The 26,490-nt window shown below is 37.8% G+C and overlaps 1 protein-coding gene across 1 annotated transcript in view; it reads left to right on the forward strand.

The window, feature by feature from the left end:
- The window catches only part of LOC149080308 (pancreatic lipase-related protein 2-like), a 196,774-nt gene that overhangs the window by 79,268 nt on the left and 91,016 nt on the right, over positions 1-26,490 (forward strand). The window contains exons 3-4 of the mRNA XM_089239435.1: positions 1,632-1,778; positions 5,331-5,439. Of these exons, the coding sequence (XP_089095561.1) occupies positions 1,632-1,778; positions 5,331-5,439 (256 nt within the window). The remainder of the gene's footprint in view (positions 1-1,631; positions 1,779-5,330; positions 5,440-26,490) is intronic.

The raw sequence follows: 26,490 nt of genomic DNA on the forward strand, positions 1-26,490 counted from the left end.
ATTTAGTAGAGAGGTTATTTATATAAAGAGGTTCAAAGTAATCCCTAAACTCATTTTCATTTTATTTATCGTTTATTTTCAATGTTTGAAAGGGGAATTTTTAGGTGTGCTGAGACGGGACACACTGAGTCGGAAAGGGTTAATAGTAAGTTTTAGCGCAGCCTCTTGAATGTCGTATAAACGAGGTTCCACTGTTACTAGGATGTTTGTGGGGAGGGAGTGGGATGCTGGAGAAAAGAAGAAAAAGAAGTTCTTTATAGATATCGCCAAAAAGCGCGAGATGTGATAAGAGGCCAACTGTATGCATTTTTAATAATTTTTTTGCGGTTTTAATAGCGGCATTCCTCCACTAATTTTTTGTTTTTATGTGTTTCTATGTGAGATGAATGTACTTTAATTTTTTCAAAATTTTTTGAGGATGACACCCTGTAAGTGCAATATTCACTGAGGTATTCGAATGCTGAAAACGGAGGAAACGGTTTATCCGCATTTAACGCTGTTTTTCCCCAACTTTCCTATGTTTTTCATATTCAAACATCTCAGTCAATATTGCACGTAGAAACGTGGAGTTGGAAACGTTTTTTTTTTTTTGTTGGCATTAAGAGAGACTTAAGTGTCATAAGAGACAACACAGAGCATTAAGAGACAAGAACTTTCTAATTTGGTTTTTCGGCACGCGGGGACGGTATAAAAAAAGTTAATTCTTTATTTTAATAACTATACAACCGCTTGCAACACGAATGACATATCTGAGGACTACAAGTTATTTGGGCACTTTATTAATTGAAAGTCTGCCTCTAGGACCAACGGTTCACCAGTAAAATGCTATAAGCTCTATCATCTACGCACCCTATATAAACAGGGTGATTCAGAAAAGATGGGGAATACTTTAAGAGGTGATAGTACTCACTAATACAAACAATTGTCATCAAAGAATGCATGGTCTAACATGAAACGCAAGCGCGTTTTGAAACAGCCGTTCCGCAAACGTTAAAAGGGCATTCCTGTTGAAATTTATCGGGAGAAAAAGAACAACATGCATGCAAATGTAATCTGGGGAAAAAAGAAACCGTATGCAGATCTACATCACAGTGAATAAAAGGCGCGGACGCCATCCCGTACGTTACAACTTAGAACGGTTGCACGCTGCAATAACTTCACAGGGCTGGCATCCGCACCTTTTATTCACTGTGACGCAGATTTTCATACGGTTTCTTCTTCAGGTTACATTTGTATGCGCGGTGTTCTTTTCTCCCGATAAATTTCAACAGGAATGTCGTTTTAACGTTCGCGGAGCGACTATAAACGAAACGCGCTAGTGCGTTTGCGTTTCACGTTAGACCATGCATTCTTTGATGACAATTGTTTGTATTGGTGTGTACTATTGCCTCTTAAAGTTTTTCCTTTTTTTCTGAATCACTCTTTATTATTTTTTTTACTATTATTATTTTTTTTTTTTGGTGACATGTGATTTTATATTGGGTTGCTATATTTTGGTTATATTTGACATGCATATTTTTATGGGCATTATTTTTTCAGCCACATCGTTTGGCAATTTGCCTGCCGTGGCCTTTGTATTTGTATTATGCTGCTCTTTTTCCTTGAGAGTATAATTTAAATTCTTTTTGTAGCGACTGAAAAATGAGCTTCTCTTGCATGACGACTACAATATAGTTATAGTTGACTGGAGTGGTGGAAATAAGCCACCTTATTATCAGGCAACGGCCAACACCAGAGTTGTGGGAGCTGAACTCGCCCTCATAATAAAATCTCTTCAGGTAAATTACATTGCGTTTGCTCTAAGTTTCTGAATGTCTTCCTGAAACTATCGAGTGATGGAAAAATTTTAAATCACCTTTTCTTCTTCTTTCCGTTAATTTTTTTCATAACTTTAAGCTATCTTGAAGCCATTATTTAATTTGGATTCACGGGCGTGTGGAGCGTTGTTTAAGACAATGATTTTTCACGTAAAAAATTTCACTAACCAAACAAAAGAGAGATGGTACAACAACAAATTTACAATTCGGACTACGTTTTTAAGACAAATAGTAAAAAATATTAAATAACCTGACGCGTTTCGGCACTCCTGGAAGCAATTTTCAAAGGTGTCACTATATGACGTAACTGTCAATCTACAACAACGAAACGTCCATTACTTTTCTCGTATTCCGTAGCATTTGACCGTCATACTGATCCGCTAATAGGATAGGTTAGATTTGGCTGTCACAACTAGACGACTACCTAGTTTTGGTGCAAACACATATTCGCTATATCTACAGGCAAAATGTTAGATAGTCGTGATTCTGTTCCGCGATTGGTCGAAACCATAGACTTAAGATATAAATAGACCGCGCACGCTATTCATAAAACTTGTCGAACGTGAAGAAAAGATGAGCAGTATTGTCGGGGGAAGAACAGGTTCTGCGCTATTACATTTGGCACGTTTTCGCAGAAGCAAGGATGTTGCTGTAACGAAATTTGACTCAATTCGATCAAGTTGATGAAAACTTTCCTTCATTTTTTCCAATGAATTTCACTCATTTTTATGTGAAATATTTAGGGAGTATCAGATTTGAAAAAATAAATTCTATAAAATAAACAAATATTGGAAAACGGAATTTTTTTATTTTCCATTAAGGGATAATGCTTAATAATTTCTTAACACATGGGTTTTTAAATTTTAATTGAATATATAATATTTGAAGGAAGTGAATATAAAGAGTATAAATTTCATGAAATAAATTTTTTTGGCACAGTTTTTAATAGCTTTCTAAATATCTATACACACACAGGAAACAAAATATTGTATACAACAAATATATAATGTTTATGTTACTGTAAATTTGATAAATCCGTAGTGCGCGTTATCTTCAGAAATTATGCATAATAGTTGGTAAATATATGCATAATTACCAATATTTTTAGTAAGTTTGATGAATTTTATCACTTTTTACGAATGAATCGAATAATTCTCAAAATGAAGTTAGTAAGTTTAATGAATATGGAAAAAATCCATGCTGAAATATCAGTTTATTTCAACAACTTAGTTCTGTCCGTATGAGATGCGTGCACTACACATATTTCGCCATAAAAATTAAATTAATAATAAATGCGAAGATAGAGAGAGATTTTTTTTCATCGGCTTAGTTCATGTTGGCTTTTGCTGTATTTATCAGCATATGCAAACATAACTGTTACGAAGATGGGTAAAAATACTATTATTTTTAGAGGTTGTTATGCATTTTTATGCAAAACTGCAATTGTCTAGGGGGGGGGGGAGTTTTCCTCACAATCTATTTAAATAGAATATTTTTCATAAATTTCTCCTTCTGAAAAGCATATTTTCTTCCAAGTTGAGCAAAACTCGAATGAACTCACTAGCTCGCCAAATCTCGCCAAATCTTGCGGAGACGTATATTTCAGTTAAAACTTCATAAAACTCACAATTTCAATCATTTATTGCCAAAAATTCTATTAAAACATTTAATAATGATTCATGACATTTGAATTTTACCAAAACTTGGAACTTTAATTGAATTAAATCCAAAATGGAGTCGTTAAAAACTGAGATTACGTCAGAAATCCATTGCATCGTCAATTAAATATTCCAATTTTTAATTTATAAGAAGGGGAATAAGCAAAAAAGTATTCCCTTGTGAAAGCATACTGGTCCCCCTTTCCTAAACCGCTCAGAACATCCGAAAGCTGCGCAAGTGTTGGCCATTCTAATCAAAAATAAGACAGCGCGTGTAGATCGTCATACGAGTAGCCATAAGGAAAGCATTGGCAGCGAGATTCCCTGACCAGCCTTTCGACCGGAGTCACGTGACTCCGGATCTTTGCTTCACATTGCAACCCCTCGCGCGCACTCTATAGTATTATTACTCTGTGGTCGAAACGAAGGTTACCTTATGCTGGCAGATTGGCTATTTCCCCTTTCTTTTTCGTGGAGGCCATTCGTTTATTACTGTTTCATAAATATAAAATATTATATATTATATTTATATATTTAATATAAATTGCACGAATTACATAAAAACCGATATGATTCACGCAAGGGGAAAAATTAAAATTTCGTGGTTAAATAGTAGTGAATGATGAAGGTAGCAATATGTACATTACGAAAGACGAAATTTTTAAGGATCTCTTTACTAAAAGTATAATTATACTCTTGGTAACAAGCATCTATTTCTTCTGAAAAGTAAAAAAAAAAGTTGTGTTTAATCATTATAAATAACCAAGGATTTTTTTTAAATAACGTGATCATAACGTATTCCCCAGAGATCTTTACGATTTGTCCAGGGAATTTTATTAGTGTTAGTAGACATCCATGTCTGAACCGTTTTATCCATATTAATTTTTAACATGGTGGAAAAATAGTTTTAAGCTTAAAAAGGATTGTTGGAATTTGTGTAAGTAGTAGGGCATCTGACTGAACGTAGAGATCCAGGTTCAAATACGGATTGATCAAATTGCCTTTCATTTCTCCCCAATCTCAGCGAGAAATTATCACTACAGTTTGTTCACCAACGATATTATTTTGTCACCAAAGATAAATGGCCAGGTCCGCCCACCTATACGAAATCAACCAATCAGGACAGAAGCTGGACTCCCTAACATTTTGTCTCTAGATGTTATGAACATGGGGTGCAAAAATTTCCTGGAAAATAGAGTCAGCGATGGCGCAGTTGAAATCGACGCCAACAATTTCATTGACAAATCGTCCCTCCCAATACATTGCCTTGGATTCGCGCTTGACCACTGGTCACATAAGAAACTCAAATGAAGTAAAAAACATTAAGAGTGAAACTATATATATTTTACCTATTTAGTCATAATCAAAATTACATTTTTTTACAGAATTTTTACACTTTGAATTTAATTTACATTTTTGCAATTTGCGAGCCACACCCTTAATCATTGTCGATAAATGCTGAAACATTTAAAGTGAAATATCTCGATAAATACTACATTTATAAATGTGGAGTTTTATGCAAATTATTTTTCAAAGTACATTTCATTAATTGGAAGTTTTGGCAATACGACCCCTTAAAAAATTACGACATTTTAAAAGACCGCATGTCATTTGAAAACTATTTGTGAATTAGAAGTATGCATCGTAAATATAATCTAAAGTATTTGTATATTTATATTCATTTTTTTCATTCCTTTATTAATTTTATTTTTACTTGTTTTATTTTTTGTGCAATTATTTTTTTTTCTCCAACTTTAACTGAATTTTCCGCAGTTGGAATGATGGATAAATAAATAACCAAACTATTTGCTATATTCAACAAAAATACATTGGTTTAAAAACATATTTTTTATAGAAATACGTTGGGATTCAACCAGAAGAATGTCACATAATTGGTCATAGCCTTGGATCTCATATAGCTGGTTATGCTGGGGAGCGGTTGAATAAACTGGGTCGAATAACTGGTGGGTATCCCCTCAATATATTCCTTGAAAAAGGAACTAATCTTTTACATTTCATGTTAAAAACCAATTTTGTTCCTTATATGCGTTGTCTGAGTAAGAAAAGAGTTATTTCCTATGAATTGTTTAAACTCTGTGTATAGAAGGTGGCCATAATTAAACTTGGCCTATTAAAGAGCACACTAACTCAAACTGTTCATCGGATTAACACCAAAATTGTAACATGGGCTATTCAAAAGAAGCGAGAAAAAAATCTATGAAAAAAAATTCAGAAAAATTCCGCAAAGGTACACTTTATCTTTTTCGAAAAACACTACGAAAGTAACATATAAAATAGCAATCACTAATTAAGAATAACATTCAGGATATTTATTGCTCACTGAACGACCAACATTGCATAGAAATATTTCAAATATAGGCAAAAGAAAAGTAAAGAAAAAATCCTAGCAATCTGTTAACCCTCAACAGAACGGCGATGCGTGCGCTACTTTTTTTGTGACACAGTTTCTGAAATGTAGTGTTCAGTAGTCACAATAAGAGCAACGTGATGGTGAAAACCATACTACATTCTAGGCCTAAAATTAATAACTAATCGGAACTGATCATTTGTGATGATTCGCATATGCAATGTGAAGTTTATCCTGCACGGACGTAACACCTCTTCTTTACATGGCGCAACAACCACAAATCGCCAGGCTTGTTTCGAGAAATTCGCACCATTTTTCGGTGCTTCCGCAAAACATATTTTTTTACGATTGCTTGTGTGAGACAGATATAAAAACTTTTTTTTCAGAATTTCATTCTGAATGATAAAAACTATCATGATTAAATGTTGAAAATGTTACTTTTGTTGAGGGGGGGGGGGGTTTCTTTTGCAGGGTTTTGCTGACAAGCACCTTCCCTTTCCTAATTTCTGGTCGACCTGGGCTATCTAATCCAAAATTGATATGGGAATCCAATACGTGGTATAAAATAAACTATTACTCTGATCAGTAGAGCCTGGAAGTTTAGGCAAAATGTCATAAATATCTTTTTTTTTTACAAAAATGTTTTTATATTTCCTGCCGTAAATACCTATTTCGACATTGTTTTATGTTCATCCCTGAATTTTAGCGGCCACAGTCTGTAGCGGATATTTTGAGCATTGAAAACTTGAAAATATAATTGCACTTTTTAAAATCTTTAATTCTTGGAAATAATTATTAATTATCAGAAAACCACCTCCCAACCCCATTTAAGGAGTCTCATACCTTTCAACAAGGCTAAAAAATATGCCCTGGTAGAAATATTATTAAAGATACTATTTAACTATTATTACTAAAGAGAGAGTATGAGACCCCCTCCCCCCCCCCATCTTAAACACAAAAAAGCATAAGGTGCCCAAGCGACATGAATGTTTTTGTTCCACACGAGCGCAACCCATTCATAAAGAAAAGATGGGAATGAATTAGAAATTTTGTTGCTCTGCATCTCAGTTTCCCAATATTTTTTGTCCCATCGCCCAATACTTCAGAAATTTTTTCTCCCATCGCCCTTCAACGCAGTCTAACTCATAGGATCCTATGTTATACCCGTAACTTCTACAGCCCCCCTGGAACATTCCATCGCCCCCAAGGGGGCGTTAACGCCCACGTTGGGAATCGCTGCTCTATATCATGTCTTGCTCAAGCATTAAAGATAGATTGCTAACTTCTAACTGCCTCAACAGGCCATCAGTTTGATGTCATAATTTGTACATGGTAGGGACGAAGCTGAAAGGGCTTGGATCTATGCTATTTTGATTACAATTTTTTAAGCCATAAAATGTACTGGAAATAACCATGGTAGTTTATTTTTCGTTATGCAAAAATCATTTTCGTCGAATTAAAGAGAAACAATACAGACCGAGATCGAACGTAAAGCTTAACATTTGAAAATTCTGAGAAATATGCCGTTAGTGTGAAAATATGTTTTTGAAATAAATCCATATGAAAGGGATATAGTTTTTGCTATAATTATTGTTCTGCAATTGTAGCTAGCATTATTTTGCATGTTAGCTAATTACATATTTAGTAATAGATTAAATTGACCTAATTTCCGGCCTATCTTTGAGGGACCACAAACACTTTTTTTGACATGATGATACCAATTCTACTCTGCTAATAATGTAGTAACTATGCTAAAAGGCATTTATTAATGAAACAGTAAAAGAAGTATACCCGGTCAATTTTTCAACCAATTTTTCGGACCCGTAATATTTTAGTTTTTAGGTATTTTTCCTTTTTTTTCCATTAATTACGCAGTTCTACAAAAAAATTGTTTGATGCCTGGAATTTTTTAACCGATTTTGACAATATTTGATATGCTGATTTCTACTATGAGAACAGTTTTTCCTCTATCAGCTCTACTTTTTGAGATTCAGTGTAGCTAAATTATATATTTGACATGTACAGTATATATTTGCCCACAGCAAGTGGACATATCCCGATTTAGCCTAATTTAGCTGATTTGAGCGAAGTTTCCGCCGGGAGTCTTTGTAGAATGCATTGCAATTATTACTCTCGCACAATTTACGGAAGAACAATGTTTCTTTTGTAGTAACGTATGCGTTGTAGTTATTAGGCATTTTGTGATAAATCTGCTTGTTTTATATGTTGGGGTTTTCCTTGAAGAGTCTCCAAGCAAGTAAATTGTTTTTACCCCTTTCTTTTTACTTCTTATTAATTCCATAATTGCGATTAGATAAATGAGTAAGGGATAAATTGCCGGCATTCAACCAAAAATGTAGAAAAGCATCTAGATCATAGTTTCCCAAAATATTTGTTCCATCGCTCTCTTCTTCAGAAAGTTTTTCTCTCATTTACCTCGGACTCAAGTGAACCCATAGGATCATATGTTATACACGCAGCTTCTCTCGTCCCCTTGGACCATTCCATCGCCCACCAAGAACAGTTATTGCCCACTTTGGGAAACACTGATCTAGAGAAGAGATGGTGTTTCTCTGAGTGTAAGCAGCACATATTGTCCCGTAGGATAGATAGACTTTCATAATCTGCTTTGTGGAAATAGAACTTAGGAGAGTTGGAAGGCTACTACTAAACCACACATGTACCTCGTCCATATTTCTCTGTGGAACTTCTAACGAATTGGTGCATGTTGGAATGTGTGTGCCCGTGTTGTGAACCTAACGTGAAGCTTGTTTCTGTGTAATGCTTGTTATAGTACTGCCATCTACCACATATTTTTTGGACTATGAGTGAATTGTAATGTTTGAAGATTTTACCGTTGTAGGCCTGTTGCTCTCTGTGGCGAGACTTTTCAATGGTGTGATCCGCTTGCATTCGCACCTAGAAGTTGGGAACCACAGAAAACCAATTTCAGCCGACCACCACTGCGGTGACGGTGTTGTAGAGTTGGAAGGCTGAGTAACAGGTGGTGGTATTTATTCTGAAAAGGAATGAAAGATGCGGTTGATTGTCATTTTAGTAAAATGGCGGCGCCGCTATGGTGGTCGAGTGGTCATAATGACGGACTCGCATTGCGAGGACCCGAAACCGACCATGGCCCCCGCTCTGTCCCCATAGGGAATATAAGCTGGTCACCCAGAGGGTTTTGGCCATGGAGGAAGAGCGATGCAATGTCCGGATCACTAAGCACCAAAAGACCACCAGCTGGTAAGAAGACAAAAAGTTGAGGATACATGGGCAGGTGCATACGCACGTCGCCAGCAGGCCACGAAGGGGGCCCACAAATAACTGTAGACACATATATATAAGAGAGATATATAAACATATATATACAACCATATAAACATTCATATATATAATATATACAAGACAGGCGACATTGTCCATTGACAGCAACGGGAATCAAGGAACTTCATTGTCTATCAGAAGTCGCGCACAGACACCGTGAGACAATCCCAAAATATCTCATCTCATGCCAGAGGATCATAGTCTGAGTGTGATGAAGGTTTGTTATCAGCTTGTGAGGGAACTGAAACATTTTCGTACTTTGGCACTGTTTCATGACTGTGATTTTGTCTTCGTTTGAAATGCCGTATCTAATAAGGCGCTTAATTCTTTCGATTCTGGAGTGTTTTCTCAGTAACTGTAGTTTCTAAGTGGTGTAATTCTGTGGCGTAGTAGAGCCAAAATGAAAATCCTTGGTATACTCGCATGCCGTAGCATAGTACAACACGGTTCCCTCCCCTCCACATTTACACATGCTAAAAAACCTACTCTTATGAAAACGATGAAGATAGGAGGGGAAGGCGCCATGCTCTGAGAAAAACAAAATAGTCTCTCTAGACCAGCCATAACTAGAGCATTTAACTTGTGGGAAAACATCATAGATCTTACGACCTGTTTTCGTGTCATTTGAACATCGTGATTGCCATTTCGGTAAAAAATCATTTCGCAACTTCTTCATCGCCCACGACTTCGAAAGAAGGATAGAGAAATCTGTTCCTGGTCTTTCGGTTGCTCTTTTTGCTAACCGATCAGCTACTTCATTCCCAGTATTTCCTCTATGCGCTCTGATCCACGAGATATAGATATGTCTATTTGGCAGTAACAGGTCTCTAATTTGCCTAGCCATCATGTGGGGTGATAGGGGGTCTAGAACCGCATATAACGAAGAAAGTGAATCAGAAAGAATGTGTGTTTCTTTCTTGCTGGCCTTGCCTGTTGCGTATATGCCAGTGAGCAAACAACTCCGCCTGGAATACCGTATTTAGCTTGTGAATGTATTTTTACTTTTATGTCAATGCGGCATTCCTCCACAGAATGTGAAGGATGCTGGGATCATCCTGTGATTCTCCTTTCCATCTGGGCGTAGGAAAGTGTCTCGCCATTCCCCAGCGTAACAGGAGTTTTGAGACGGGTCAAGAGGCTGAATTTGGCTTCACATTCTACCAGGAGACTGAGTGGGGGCAATCCCAGTATGACTTGGAGTGCATTTGTGGGCGTAGTTGAGTAGGCCTTAGAGATATATAGCAGATATCCTCTCTGGATTGAGTCAAGGCGCTTCTGTAGTGATACGGTAGCATTGGCTCCCCATATGCCGGGTCAATACAGCAGAATACGTTGTGCGACCGTGATGTGAAGAATCCGGCGCATCCTAGTGTTGATTCCCCAATTCCTGCCTGCTATGCAGTGAAGCCTCGTGAGTAGCTGATTGGATCTTGTGTTCAGCTCTGTGATTGTGATATGGTCTTTCCAGTCCAATTTGTCGTTGAAATGGATACCCAGAATTTTAATTTTGTGGAGTCTCTTGATGAAGTTGTTTGACGAACGAATTTGTGACGGACGTTTCCCTTTGGGGGAGACCCATAGAAAGTTTGTTTTGTTGAGAGCTAATTTAAGGCCGTTCTCAGTTAGCCAGTTGCTGATATCAGCCAGGACGCTGGAGGCGTTTTACCAACTCCCTCCACCGTGGGGCCCGAGACCAATACGATAATGTCATCCGCATAGGTCTGGACCCGCACGTTATTTGGCCACTTGAGCTGGAAGATGTTGTTAAGTACCAGATTCCAATATAGTGGGCCAGAGCAGGACCCCTGTGGGCAACCTTGAGTTAGTTGTTTCGACACTGCTACACTGCCAGTAATTATTGAAACTGTACGGTTAGAAAGGATGTCTTCAGCTATTTTCTTTAGCTGGGAGGAAATTGGAGCCTCATTTAATCTGCTGCGAATAACTGGATATTTAATAGAATCGAAAGCCCCTTGAACGTCAAGAGTTATGATTGCCATATCGTGCTTTTTCTTTTTCTGTGTATTGATTTCTTGCTGAATGGCAACCAGGGCGTGTTCAGTGAAGACACCATGTCTGAAACCAAATAGGTGGTCATTGATCCAATTAACTTTGTCTAACTCAAATACAATTCGTTGTGCAATTATCTTTTCAAATATTTTTCCTACAGTCGACAGAAGATGTATAGGCCTATATGACTTAGGTAGGCTTGCATTTTTATCTTTTTTCAAAAACAGTAATACTTTACTGTTTTTGAAGTGTGTAGGAAACAGCAGAAGTCGGAAGCATCGGTTGTACATTACGTACAAAAATTCAGGGAACGTCCTGTTGCTTCTTTTGATCAGGCTATTGTTGATCATGTCTATTCCAGGTGCTTTTTTCTCATTTAGATGACTAATGACTCTTTTGATTTCGCTAGTAGTAATTTCAGGTTCAACAAAACAAATACGCTTGCAGTCAGCTGTCTGGGAAGACTGATCTATTTCATTTCCTTCATCAGGGAAAATGTCTGAAAGTAATTGTTGTGCTTGCACGCGTTGGCTGTCATTGTCTGGGTTATATGAAAATATTTGAGGCGTAATTTCTTTTTTGTCTTATAGCGCTGCCTTGAAGACCTTGCCAAATGGATTAGTAGAAGCCTCACGAAATTGTTTCCACGCTTGGTGTTTGGTCTTTTTGATAAGCTTAGTATGCAGGGCCCCTTCTTCGATGGAAAATTTCTTTCAATACACCTCTATTCTGATCGGTGGCCGCGTAGAATTTTCGCTTGCTAGACCGTAGAGCTTTTCTCGACACCCCCAGTTCTTTGTTCCACCAGGGTGCAGCTTCTTTGGTGGTTTTGGTTATTTTGAGCCACCTGTTGCCTATTGATGATATTAAATTAAACGAATTCGAAATAGAGTTGTCTAGGTCTTCTCTATTTCTCGCATGATGTAAGTCACTAATGATATGGGGCATTTGTCGACCGAGAGTTTGAAGAAAATTCCTAACTCTTTTTTCAGAATTTGAATACTTGGCGATGGTTTGTAAGTTAGCTTTTTCGGTCAGAGCTAGATGTATATAGAAGTGGGGACTCAAGCTGTCTTCGTCAGAAATGCTCCAGTGGGTTCTCCGAAAGATGTCTACATCGTTCGTTAGCGTGACGTCAGGGCTGCCTGAAGCATCCTCCCAACTATAGGTGCAGCTGCCATCATTGAGAAGTGAAAGATGTTGAGCCCTGAGTAGATCTAAAAGTTTGCGGCCCCTGCTGTCGATGTCCTTGTAACCCCAATGTATATGGTGAGCATTCATATCGGCACCGACGATTGAAGAAGTTTTGCCAGTTGTTTGGCAAATGATATTAAGTTCAGTGATAGTGTCTTCTATTTTTTGGGATGGGGAGGCGTAAGCTGATGTCAGAACAAGCTCTTTATTTGTCAAACACATTTTTACGGATACACTGTTTCTAAATTTCAAGAAACTTCATGCAATTATTCTATTATTCGGAATTATTATAGCTGCTTTACAATTTTGTGAATTAAATTTCATCCACATACCAGGAAGGCCCTTAAGCATTCCTCTATACTGCCATGGTTCCTGGATTAAGACTATATCATTTTTTTTCTCAGAAGTATGGTGCACCATTGTATAAGTGGCAGTTTCACTCCTGTTCAAGTTAATCTGAAGTACTTTACGATTTGTGGGCATTAGTGCCAATGCGAGGACCCGGGTTCGAACCCCACCGTCGCCATAGTGGTGGTCGGCTGAAGTTGGTTTTCTGTGGTTCCCAACTTCAAGGCGCGAATGCGAGCCGATCTCTCCTTTGAAAAGTATCGCCACAGAGAGCAACCGACCTGCAAACAGTACAAATTCTAATTTAATCATAATACATCACTCACTTCACTTCTTCCTCGCCGATGAGTGGATGATGCGTGACTTATAAAAAATGCAATATAGAGGATTATTAATTTAAAATGGCTTCTGCTCTGATAAAGTTACTATGAACATCAAATTAAAGAAATCGCAAACATATTATGACGTAATCAAAATAGAATAAAATATGAAGTACTTCACAAACATACATACAAAAAAATTGTGGCCACAAAAATAAAAAGGTACCTTGTATAGCGTCCACGACGATAGTTCGTTGCTCCGATCTCATTACTGTGAGAATACCAGCGTCGAATATGTAGCTAAGGAGGGAACGAAATGTCTCGATTACCCTCGCGCGTTGGAAACCTCGCCGATGAGTGGATGATGCGTGACTCAAGAACTCATCTTCTTTCTTATCGTTGTTCAGCATGTAGTGCCACCATTCCAATAGCATTGAAAAGTTCGTTGGAGAGGCTGGAATCAAAATGTTCTGATTCATCTTGCATGTTATTCATATTCATGTCGTATGGCATGACACATGCTTCTATAGTGATAAAAATTTCTTAGATAAACTGAAGAGCCAAAAAAACTGGTACAGGCATGCGTATGCAAATAAAGAGATATGCAACCAATCAGAGTACTGCGCTGCGGTCGGCAACGCCTATATAACACAACAAGTGTCTGGCATAGTTGTTAGATCGGTTACTGCTGCTACAATGGCAGGTTATCGAGATTTAAGTGAGTTTGAACGTGGTGTTACAGTCGGCGCACGAGTGATGGGACATAGCATCTCCGAGGTAGCGATGAAATTTGGATTTTCACGTACGACCATTTCACGAGTGTACCGTGAATATCGGGAATCCGGTAAAAAATTAAATCTACGACATCGCTGCGGCCGGAAAAAGATCATGCAAGAACGGGACCAACGACGACTGACGAGAATCATTAAACGTGACAGACGTGCAACCCTTCCGCAAATTGCTGCAGATTTCAATGCTGGGCCATCAACAAGTGTCAGCGTGCGAACCATTCAACGAAACATCATCGATATGGGATTTCGGAGCCGAAGGCCCACTCGTGTACCCTTGATGACTATAACACCAAACATGGCCCCCGCTCTGTCCCTTGCGGGATATAAGCGGATAACCTTGCGGCTGGGCCATGCTGGAAGAACTCTCCCGACATCCGGGCTCGGCGAACATCCCCCGACTCGCAAGCCACCGGGTCCGTCCCACCGGGTCCGTCCCGCCGGGACCCCTTGATGACTGCACGACACAAAGCTTCACGCCTCGCTTGGGCCCGACAACACCGACATTGGAATGTTGAGGACTGGAAACACGTTGCCTGGTCTGACGAGTCTCGGCTCCAATTGCTTCGAGCTGATGGACGTGTACGGGTATGGAGACAACCTCATGAATCCATGAACCCTACATGTCAACAGCTGGTGGAGGCTCTGTGATGGTATGGGGCGTGTGCAGTTGGCGTGATATGGGACCCCTGATACGTCTAGATACGACTCTGACAGGTACGTAAGCATCCTGTCTGATCACCTGCACCCATTCATGTCCATTGTGCATTCCGACGGACTTGGACAATTTCAGCAGGACAATGCGACACCCCCTACGTCCAGAATTGCTACAAAGTGGCTCCAGGAACATTCTTCTGACTTTAGACACTTCCGCTGGCCACCAAAATCCCCAGACATGAACATTATTGAACATATCTGGGATGCCTTGCAACGTGCTGTTCAAAAGAGATCTCCACCCCCCCTCTTACTCCTACGGATTTATGGACAGCCCTGCAGGATTCATGGTGTCAATTACCTCCAGCACTACTTCAGACATCAGTCGAGTCCATGCCACGTCGTGTTGCGGCACTTCTGCGTGCTCGCGGGGGCCCTACACGATATTAGGCAGTTATACCAGTTTTTCTGGCTCTTCAGTGTAGATCTAATAATTAAAAGTAGTATTTGACTAGGCCCCCTTTTTTCATCGACTGCCCCAAGAGTAGTATTATATTTATCGTTTTGCTACATGTGGGATACACGAATTTTGCAGCTTTTGCCTATTTTTTGCCTGTAAATACGTTCATGTCTTTTTAGCCACTCACATTCTTGCATACCCTTCTTGGTCACTTGCATGCTTGCTGACGCTCTGGTTCATTCTTTTGGCCACTTATTGACTTGGTTCTTTGCCCTCTAGGTACATACACAGTAACACTTTCGATCATTCAGATGCTCACACATTCCCTAGGTCACTTCCGCCATTCACCTGCTTGTACACGCTTTAGGTCACTCTTTTGGTCATTCATTGAAAATCCACCACTGCCTAAGGGTGAGCTCATAAAGACGTTCGAGATATAAGAATTGAAACTTGGAAGGAAAAACTGCATGGGGTGGAGGAAGGGATGCCCACACATAGCCAGAGGAGGATAGAGGAAATGACTGGAGGGGTTCTGAAATGTTAGGGTGTGATGATGATCCATCTGCGGAAGAGGGAAAGAAAAAAAGGGAGAAATGTACTAATCAGCAGATAGCAAAAATCAGCAGATCTAGGTGAAAACAAGCATTTGTCCAACCCCACATCGGTGATTGGCTACTTTGTTTTGCTTCTCCCTTGTTTTGCTTCTCGAATTTGTGTATAGTAGACCAAAACAACGCAATTGTTTTTGTTCCTAGACTCTATTATTCACTCGCAGCACTATACACACAGCCTAAGGATATTCAGATCTAGCAATGATTTCAGGTAGGAATCCAGTGTTCATGTGTGTTTGGATAATATACAAAACAAGAGCATGATGGATGTAAAATGTCTCCTTTTTGAAACAGAGCAACACACACGAACAAAAATTCTTCATGAATGTATCTCTGCGTTCAAGCATAAGAAACCTCAAACAGTCATTTTTATGCACTACAGTTGACAAAGCTAAGAAGACAACATTATCATTAACAACAACCATAAGGTTCTTTGACCATATCAACAACAATAAAATTTCTCACATTTGCACATATGATTTCGAAAACCTCTTCACCAGCATACCACACAATAAACTCATTGACATGTTCTCATCTCTTTCAAAAATACGAAAGCTCCCTTAAATTTAATTTCACACACTGGAAAAACCTGCATTCTTGAAAACTTTCTTTACAATGGAATACATATCCACAAGCAGATTAAAGGAATACCAATGGGAACCTGCTATTTTCGAGCGCCCTTGCCAACCTTTTCTACACTTCTATGAACAAAAATTCAAACTGCAACACAACTTTGTTGGCTTTCGTTACATTGATGATCTAATTTTCAAAAAAAGCAATTTTAACAGAATTTTCCCCAACATCTATCCTGAAGAGCTTTCTCTGAAGTAAACCACAGAAGAAGACATAATAATGTTCTTGGATATAAAAATATACAAAAACAACCATAAATGGGAAACAGGTGTTTATGACAAAAGAAAAGACTTCGATTTTTCTGTTAACAGTTTAAGCCACTGGCATTCAAACGTCAACACCAAAATATTCAGAAACACACTCATTTCGCAAATTTGTAGATTCGGACACATTTGTAATAATAAACAGGAATTCAATACAGCACTCCTCAATCTTTTCAAAACTGCATCTGGCAACAGTATTCAAACCGCCTTCTTCAACGACATTTCCAAAAAAACGTTAAAAAAACTCTCCATTCTTGAGGTATGTCCAGTGATTTATTGACTATTTTTTTGATTTTTCAATTTATTTTTGACAATTTTCATAATCCTTGTAAAATATTCACTGTAATTATTTTTTTCCTGTAACTTTGTATATATTTTTTCTCGTGCTTCTTTGAGCTCATAATCTGAAGCTCCGTATATTTTTTCTAATATTGTATTTTTAACATTTTTTCCTTTGCTTTTTCGTCCAACATGTTTTTGAGAAGGCAGGCGTCGGGGAACAAAGGCTGGCATTTTTAATACATTTAGGCATAGCCACCCTTCAGAAACGCCTACACTTTTCGAACCTTGCATGAGGTCCCCCTGATGAAGACCTACTGCATAGGTTCTATTTCACTCTCATAAAATTCAATTTTTTTTCCTTTTTCTTAAGATAATTATTTTTTGTATATATGTTTTCTTGAAAGAACAAGTGAGCAACGCTAGCGCTTTTGTCATTCAAAAGATATTTTTTCACTACCTCTTCATTTTTTGCCTTCATTTCTCTTCTATTTTTATCCTACTTTATATATATATATACACACACACATACACACCAATACTTTTCAATCTTTTTGTTTCTCTCGGGAACATTTCATCCTGTTCCTAAGTATTTTTGTATTGCCAAGTCCATTATACCAGAAAGAAGGATTCTTGTTTTTTGGTTTTTAATCAGTGCCGTAATTGGAATGTGGAATGTTCGTTTTTATGAAGTTTATCTTCTTTCTCTGGCTTTCCCAATATTCACATTGATATATAAGATGGTGGGTGGTGCCACTATCTTTGTTGCAGAAAATGCACATCGGGGACTTTCCATGAAACCTAGAATTTATATAGAAGTCTCCTTGAATTCTTTTGGTCCGTATGCAAAATTTGGCGACGTTAGATCTAAAATTGTTTCTTGCTAGAAATAAAATCCAAGATTGTAATTTCAGTATTTGAATATTCGAATTCGAAATTCAAAAAAGACACCCTAGTATAGGTTGTCGAATATTAACAACATTAGTTGCAATCAGTCTAAAGTTTAGACCCATATATCCACCCATGAGTTTATCCACGCATGGGTGGATATACGGGGAGGAGGCATGGCGTGGTAATGCTACGCCCCAGCGCCAATAACGGAGCCGACTGATCTAATGTATATGAATTAGTATCATCATCGTCACGCCCCCTCCCTGCCATTCATGTATATCTCCGCCTATGCCTAAATCTCAGATATAATTTATTTAATAGTAAGCAAACACATTGTCTTATCAGAAAATGAACTAACGGGGTTGCAAGCAACGTAGCCTACATCCTAAATTTTCGGACTTTTGTGCTATCAAATGTTTCTATCCATGAACTTTCTATTCATGAAATAAAGTATCTGTTATATTGTTACTGTACTAGGTGAATAATTAGATTGAGAAAAAAAAAATCAAAGAAAAACGCCTTACCTTCTTTTTCGGAAGTTCAGTAGCAAAAAATGTCAAAATTTAGAATTTATACATTGTATATCCGTCCTCCGGAATAAATGAGAGAATGATTCAGATGGTGGTGTTTATGACCGAAAAGTACTCAAGCTTCCTTAGGGAAACATGACAGTTCAGAGGTTCCCAGGAAGTCATGCAATTAAACACTCCGGAGGACAGTCGAAGTTGCCTCGCTCCGGGCCGGCATCATCTAGACATGTCCATGCTAGAGACCAGATGGTAACTCCAACGAGAGGGGAGGTTTTCAAGGGAAAAAATTACTAGATTTCTTTTGTGGTGCCCCTTTTCTATTGATGCCCTCATCATATTTTTCCCTTGGTTAATATAGCCCTCTCATTCTTTAATGGCAGAAAGAAAGGCCAGACTTTTTTTTCAGGGGTAAAGAATGACCACCTGCATACACTCTTTTCCTCTTTAAAATAAACTAATGCCATACTTAATAACAGTAAAAATACAGTATTATAAGGGCTTTAAACTGAAAGCCTTCTTTTACAATCAATAATAGTTTAAAGGAAAAAAATTAAATTTTAATCAAAAATTTCCAAAACATCTGCTGAGAAAGGAAAGAGTTTCATTTAGAAAAATTGCGGCCCGGTGCAACCGCAACTTTTGCACCCCCTCCAAGTTCGGCCCTGCTCACTTGTGACGTCGTATAGTCATACCCACTCTGAATTCAGTACGACGATCAATCCCAGCTGCAACATTGATTGATTCACTAAAAACGGTTAACTGGCAATTGATTGATTCACTAAAAACGGTTAACTGGCAATTGATTGATTCACTAAAAACGGTTAACTGGCAATTGATTGATTCACTAAAAACGGTTAACTGGCAATTGATTGATTCACTGAAAACGGTTAATTAGCAATTGATTGATCTGATCTGATGTAGAACGAGGGTGGGCAGACCGAGAAGTGTCGCTACTTGACAAGTTGTCGTTTTCTTTAGAAGCATTGGTAGTTACTTGAGCATAAGTGGCAGATTCTGGCACTGATGTACAATTATTTTCTCCCGACAGGTGATTCACGTTTGAGCGCACTTCATTTGATAAGTTGGACTTTTTTGTATTCCGAGAATGATATGAGTAAGGCTCTCTAGTGGTGGGTGCACGTTTGAGGGAACTCAAGAAAACCACGAGTGGTAAAATCACCCTTTACTGCTATTCGTAGAAATGTGGGAAGTTAGAAAAATATGCAAACATAGCTGCATATGCAATCATAGCTGCATTTTTTCATTGTTGCTCCAGTGATATAGTATTTCATGCACCATGTTTTGCGTAAACACTGAAATTATGCTAATTTTAAACATATAATTGCCAATATAAATTTTTCTTGTCAAAATATTGATGAAAAAGACATTTATTTTCTTAATTTTATTCCATATTCAAACTAAATACACATGCGTTTTGTCCAAAAAATATATAACATTTTTTTTTTTAAAGAGTACCCCGTACGTAGTCAGTCGCCTTAAAAAACGTTGAAATATGCACTAAGAAACCGAAATATGATATTGAAAATAGAAAAATACGCATTAAAACTGGCTGCATTGATTGTACCTACAATTTAAAAGAATGACCATGCAATAAAAAATCCAAAACACATATTTAAAAAAGAAAAAACCAGTAAAAATATGGTAATTCCGCAACAAAATTTTTAGTTTTCGAAAAACCCAACATATGATGCACTGAATACCATTAAGGAATAATAAAAAAAATATTCATACACAAAAATATTAACTTAATTCGTCAAGTAGCATAATTCGTGTTGCAATATATAACGATATGTTTTTCAATGTTTTGCATAGTCATGCTGTGTCTCATCCTGCAGTAGAATCTAATACGCAGAAAATGTCCTTTCTACGTCCATACAGCTTACTGGGCAATATTTCTAAAATTTGGCTTTTGATTCTTGAATTTCAGATGGTAATTGAACATCTTCGCCATTCAAATAACTGTTAATTGTCTGTAATGTCCGGTAACCATAATTTTTCTCTAACACCATCCCCACTGTTTCTTTTATGGTCTCTCCCATAGAATCCGGAATGTCTAAAACGCGTTTTTGAGCTTCCCTTACAACCTCTATGGCTTCGTTTAGTGAAATATCCCGGGTTTCTAATTTGGTTATGCTCGCTCAGCAACCAAAACAAATGTGTTTCAATTAGACTCGTATCTCTTCTCAGCGTTTGTAGAACGAGGGTGGGCAAAAACCGCTGGAAAAAACCGCTTTCGTGGCAATTATGGCAGATGAATCGTTATCGAAAGAGTCAACCACACTTTTCACGTTATCAAAATTTTCAGAATAAAATAATGCTGCTTCAACCCACGTTCCCCATCAAGTCAAAACAGGCTCGAGTGGCAGGGGGATGCTTGGATATGTTTCTTTGTAAACTTTTTATCGCAATGGGGCTTTCACAAATATTTTTTTCACTGATGAAATGACTGTTCGCGGACGCATTCAGCTCTCTAACCTTTTCTCCAATGCGATGCAATCCATGAACTAGGCAAGTCACGTGTACAAGGTTAGGGTAAAACACTCAGTGCTTTTCCAGCTTTCACAATGTACGGAGCAGCATCGCTGATAAAAGCAAAGGCATTTTCACAGGAGGAATCACTTCTCGGACATAAAATGTGCAAAGAATCATTTATGAATCTACCGATTCCAGAATGATCCACTTTTTCAAGAGCCTTGCATGCGAGCAAATGTAGTCGAGAGATGACCCTTTAAAATCCATTTTTCCATGTATCAAATGTGCCACATATCATCAGTTACCACAAGCATCAGTGGTTTCATCTACACTTATCCAAATAATCCCGTTGTTTTCCAAACACTACCAATTTCTTGGGGGACCACTTGATCATATATACAATCTACAAATAATTTTTCCGTACGGTTGATTCACCCGGGACATTCTGATTTTTACAGTACTTTAGAAAATTTCTAAAATTTATATTGTTTAGTTTGTAGAAAGGAATTCAGCTTACTACCAGAGCATTGCATAAATCCATTAAAAATTGGTTTTTGCCTTTAGACTGCGAAGTTGAAATGGTGGTCAACAGTGTCTGCATAGAATGTTGTTCACTCTTTCCTTTCCTAGCTGTACGCCCACTCGTTTTTCACGTGCTGGTCAACTTGGAATTTCTTTTCGCGAGCAATATTTTTTGCCCATCTGTCGTCAAATCTTTAGGGTTTTCGGAAATCCATTTCCTTAACAAATCGCTTCTGCATACTTTCGTTTCAGGCATTCCCAAATGCAGTCCCTAACGAGAAAAAAAAAATCGGAGAAAATTTCTGAAGAGGAGGAAAGCTCGACTTGCTCACGCCAGTAGACTAAAGAAAAACAGAAAAATGGACGGATATGCTTACCCATTGGCGTACGCAAATGAAGGCGGGGGGGGGGGGTTTCTAACCCTTCCATCTAAGTCATAATTTTAGCGTTATTTTGCAGAAAAAAAAAAGTAACCCCCTCCCCGTTTTCAGAAGGGAAAAAAATTTCGAACCCCCTTCGAGTAAATTCTGCGTACGCCTATGTGTCAATCTCGCATTTAAAATTCTGCTAAAAATAAGTGAATGAAGAACCTAGGACTTAGTTAAGAAATGGAGGGAGGGGTGATATAGTCTGCTACCAGAAAAATGTCACAAGATTTTTTTCATTTGTACTGTTAAAAATATTTTTAGAATAACAAATTTTTTTTCTCTTTCTTTTCCGAAAAACATCAAGAGATACGAAAATAAGAAAGAAACCCGCTTTTTTTATGTTGAGCTAAAATATATCTGTTCATGAAAGTTTGAAGAATTTAATATAGTTGTCCTCTGCCACCTAACGTTTGCTAATCGTCGGCTTTTTTTCCGGGTTCACCAGAGATGCCCGAGTTTCCCAGAGGAGGGGGCAAAGTGTTTCACACGTACAGAGCCTAGGCGTCTGTTTCTCGAGTCCAGTCAATACCTCCTATAGATACGTATCTCCTCATATATCTAGGAAGTATTGATCCAGTCGGCGTTTCCTAAAGGCCCTACACAAGCTCTTACCTGTACAGGTATAACTGAACGGTTCGGTACATCCACACCACTGAGTTATAACTGTGCAGGCGAAGTCTCTGGAACAGCTTCTTATTACAGTTATTTGATCTGTGGAGATATTTTCATTATTCGATCTCTTTCTTCGCGTCTGTCAATCAGTACGGATTTTTTTTTTCAGTGAGCGCTCTAAAGTTAAAAATTTTCTAACATGATTTCAACAAATGATGATTTGGATGTAGTTCAGAGTCGTAACTAGGCTGGGGCATCTGGGGCCTCTAACCGCATGGGCTAATCACAAAAAATGAACACTTATTTTGTATAATTTTTTTCCTTTTTAAGGGGGGGGGGGGGCAAGAAAATATCTGCCTGCCTCGGGGCTCCGAGAAATGATTGCTAATGGCAGTAAAAATTATTAATTCCAAAAAAAAAAAAGACTAGTAACGTGCAATGGTTGGTTAATGAAAAGACAACAATTTTTTCGCTCGTTAAATTATTACAGGAATTCAAATTTGCACCGAAAAAATAGCATAATTTTCTCAGAATGGAAAATACCTGTTCAAGGCTGTTTCGATTGCTCTTCTACTCGTCTTTTTTATGTGTGATGTTGAAAGTACATTCTGGATTTCGAGAAAAATCAAGATAAGTAATTTCTTTTAAAATAAAAAAAGCTTTGTAAATTCGTATCCGGTGATTATCCGAATATTGAGAGAGGAAGAAAGGTCAGATAAGTACGCACCCTATAATTAATACATCATTTCTGAATTCTTCGCACACATTGTAAATAACACTCCCCCAGAGAGTACTAAGTAGCTCTCATAATATACTAACTAGTACTCTAAGGCTGCCGGCACACTACGGTTCGGCTGGTGCGGTTGATCTTATCAGCAACCGTGGAATTTCGCGTGAAACACACACTGCTGTTAGCAACCGGGGTTTTTTATTTTTTAATGTCACGTGACATCTCGGGATTGGCTAAATTATTTTCGCCAAGCTGAAGTTGGCTCCAGTTTGCATGTAAACTCGTGCTCATAAGCTGCATTGCAGTAAAACCCCCTCTTAACGGATACTCCCCCTTTTACGGACAAATAATAATTTACAGTTGAATAATATATAAAAGAACGAATTTCAAACCTCTTTTTAACGGTCACCAATTTTACATGGATTTAATTTTTTTGTCCTGCCCGTGTTCACAAAAAGGAGGGGTTTTACTGTATATACTAATAAAAATATTCATGTAATGAAATTTAAGGTATCCGACTACCTTTCTTGTCACTTTTCTTTAAAATTTTTCTGGAGTGAACTTTAAATACATTTTTTGATAGAAAGTGTCTCGAAATGGTGAAAACAGTGACAAATTTTTGTCTATCTATTATATTTTCTATGAAAAAGTCGTTTTTATGTCAAATTTTAGCCAAAATTCATGTGATATTCGAAACACGATTGCAAAAAGTTTTATCAATGAAATGCTTTGTGATTTTCACAGTGCATTTAGCTAGTAATGTTGCAGGTTATGAACCAAAATTTAAAGGATTGCATGATATGTTCATAAGTTACACCAAAATATGTTTAAGTACATGTGAATTTTTTTAAATTTGATCCTACATTTTGTCTATAAAACACTAATTCAAAAAATATATGTGATAGACCTTAGATTTTGGTTCATAACCTGAACAATATATAGCAAAATATCACATTAAATTTCGTAAAGATGCAATGCATCAATTTTTACAAATCATGTCACAAAATCAAGTAAAATGTCAAAAATACCATTCTTCGTAAAACACGTTTAAAGTCTTTATTCGCGCATTACTTGTAAGTAAAAACGCAACACTAAAGTGAACGTCACTTTGATTCTAAGCATCATATAAACAAAACAAGGCCTGTTTTGGAATCGCAACAAATAGGACTTTTATAAAAAAATAAAAAAAATTAAAATCCATTTTCTTCCAAAATGACGTTTTCAACGTAGTCGGATACCTTAATTTTCTGTAACAATACTTGCCGTTTGAAATTAATTCAGAGTTGAAGACAGACAGCCTACAAGTTGACCCATTTTTGATGCTTTTACGATTCGTGACCAAATCGCACAAATTTTTTCATACATGATGACTGGAATCATCATAATTAATTTAAATAACATATATTAAAAAACTATTTAAATAACATATATTAAAAAACTATTTAAATAACATATTTTTGAAGTTTAAAAATACTGGCCATGAATTTAGCACGTTTTTCTTTGTTTAATTACAAATTAAAGTGAATTTCCAATTAACTAAATTTCTAATTAATGGAAATTAAGCATAATAATTGTAATTTTGGGAAACCCCATATGACCAAAAAAAAAGCCAAGGAAAAAATTATTTTCTCCTATTTAAAAATAAAATATATTTCTTTTTATGGTCAGGAAAAAAAATTCAGATAGGAAATCGGAATGAAATTTCTGAAAATTTCATGTTTTAAAAACTGTAAAAAATCAAATTTTAAAAAACATTATGATACTCATTAGACCTTTTAGTTCCCAAAAATGTTCATTTTGGGTAATTCAAGTATTACGTCAGCATCGAGGGTGGAGGGAGTTTCGGATTTGCGGACATTTGATGACAAAGGGGCGAGGGGGGTTTGAAGGTTGCTTACGTCATCAATCACCCCCCTTTTTTGAAGATATGCAATATATATGACACTAAGCTGCTGACGATGGGGGAGGTCAGTGTTTTGCTGACGTTTGCTGACAAGGGGGGGGGTAATACTTGAATGGGCCCCTTTCATAAAAACATTTACGTGAAAAATATTTAAAAAAAATATTAAACAAAGCATTGCACAAACGCAACGTTAGTCAAAAAGGCGATTAAAAGAAAACCTCATAAAAATACGTTGTGCACTCAATGTTTGCGCCAAGACGGTTTTTGGCAAAAAGCGATGCATGACATTAGGAAGTAACCTGAATCCTGAGATCTTCGTCCTGATCCCACCTTCCTCTACACCTGTTATGTGTGTGTGTGTATCATATGTATTACTTTATTTCCAGTATGGACAGCTTGTATTGCTTACCTAATCGTGAGAAATCGGAGAAATGAGCGACGCCGACGCTTTCATAGGTACTGGGTTCATCCTTTACCCAGCCAACGTTTCACGAAAAGTTATTTCTATAACCTTTATTCCGATATGCGTGACTCAAATTTATTGAAGAAATTGGAGAAAAATCTCTATTGTAAAGAATTACTCAAATTTGCCGCCCTCTGAACTTGCTACCCCAGCCCGCTTAACACCCTGTACATACGGCATCAGGGCCGCTACTAGAGAGGAGCAGGTGGGACTGGTGTTAGGGTCGTCTTAAGAGCATTATGGGCCCCCCGGGCCAAGTGGTTTTTAGGAGGCCCTACATGGTAAATCCTTGAAAATTTCAATCGTATCTCATTTTTGGGAGGCCCTCTTCTCTTGAGGCACCCGGGCCGTGCTCGGGTGGGCCCACGCGTTAAGACGGCACTGACTGATGCCCCGAACTCCGAGTCAGACAGGAGCGCAAATGTTAACCTTTCATCTCTCCTTCAATATTAAAAGGGGGCACCAAAATGCGTGCTTACCCCGGCTGACCACGCATGTCGTTGTGGCCCTGTACATCAGTATGTATGTTGCAAGGTTTAAGGTACATACAGGGCCGCAGATACTTTTTTAACTGGAGCTAGCAAGCTTTTGGCGTCCCCGTGTAAGGAAAGGTTAGAAGGAGTGGTGTTAAAGGGGCAATTCGGTGCCCCCTCTAGTTCAGCGCTCGATACAGTGGACCCGCTCTCCCTAGTTGCGGCTTTGTAATTCAAAAACTGCTTGCTATCTACGGTAGGTGTGAAAATTGTCTTAGTGCACTCTTCGATATTACCCGCATACAACGTTTTGCCTAGATCAGCGGTTCTCAATCTTTTTCGATCCGCGGAGCCCTTTCCAGTATATAATTTCTATGGCGGAGCCCCGTAGGCCTATTTTTCATTTATTCATCAAAGTTACTGATTTATTTTTATTCAAAAATATTAATAATCATTTTTTTCAAAATTTACTGGTTCTTTTATCATTTTCCTCGAGGGCCGCGGAGCCCTTGGGAGTTCACACGGAGCACCGGTTGAGAACCGCTGGCCTAGATGGTTTTTTTTAATTGCAAAAACAACAGATAGACAGCCACATTCATATACGATACAAAAATAAATACCCAAAAAACAGAATAATGAAAGCAAAACACACGCAATGCAGATCTTAGGGACATATTTCCTCCCCGGTTCATACTTAGGCTTTTAATAAATGTTT

The sequence above is a fragment of the Pholcus phalangioides genome, unplaced genomic scaffold (assembly GCF_987345545.1).
Source record: "Pholcus phalangioides strain wild (caught in Gottingen) unplaced genomic scaffold, Ppha-v1.0 ptg000011l_1, whole genome shotgun sequence".
In the NCBI taxonomy this organism is placed as follows: domain Eukaryota; kingdom Metazoa; phylum Arthropoda; class Arachnida; order Araneae; family Pholcidae; genus Pholcus; species Pholcus phalangioides.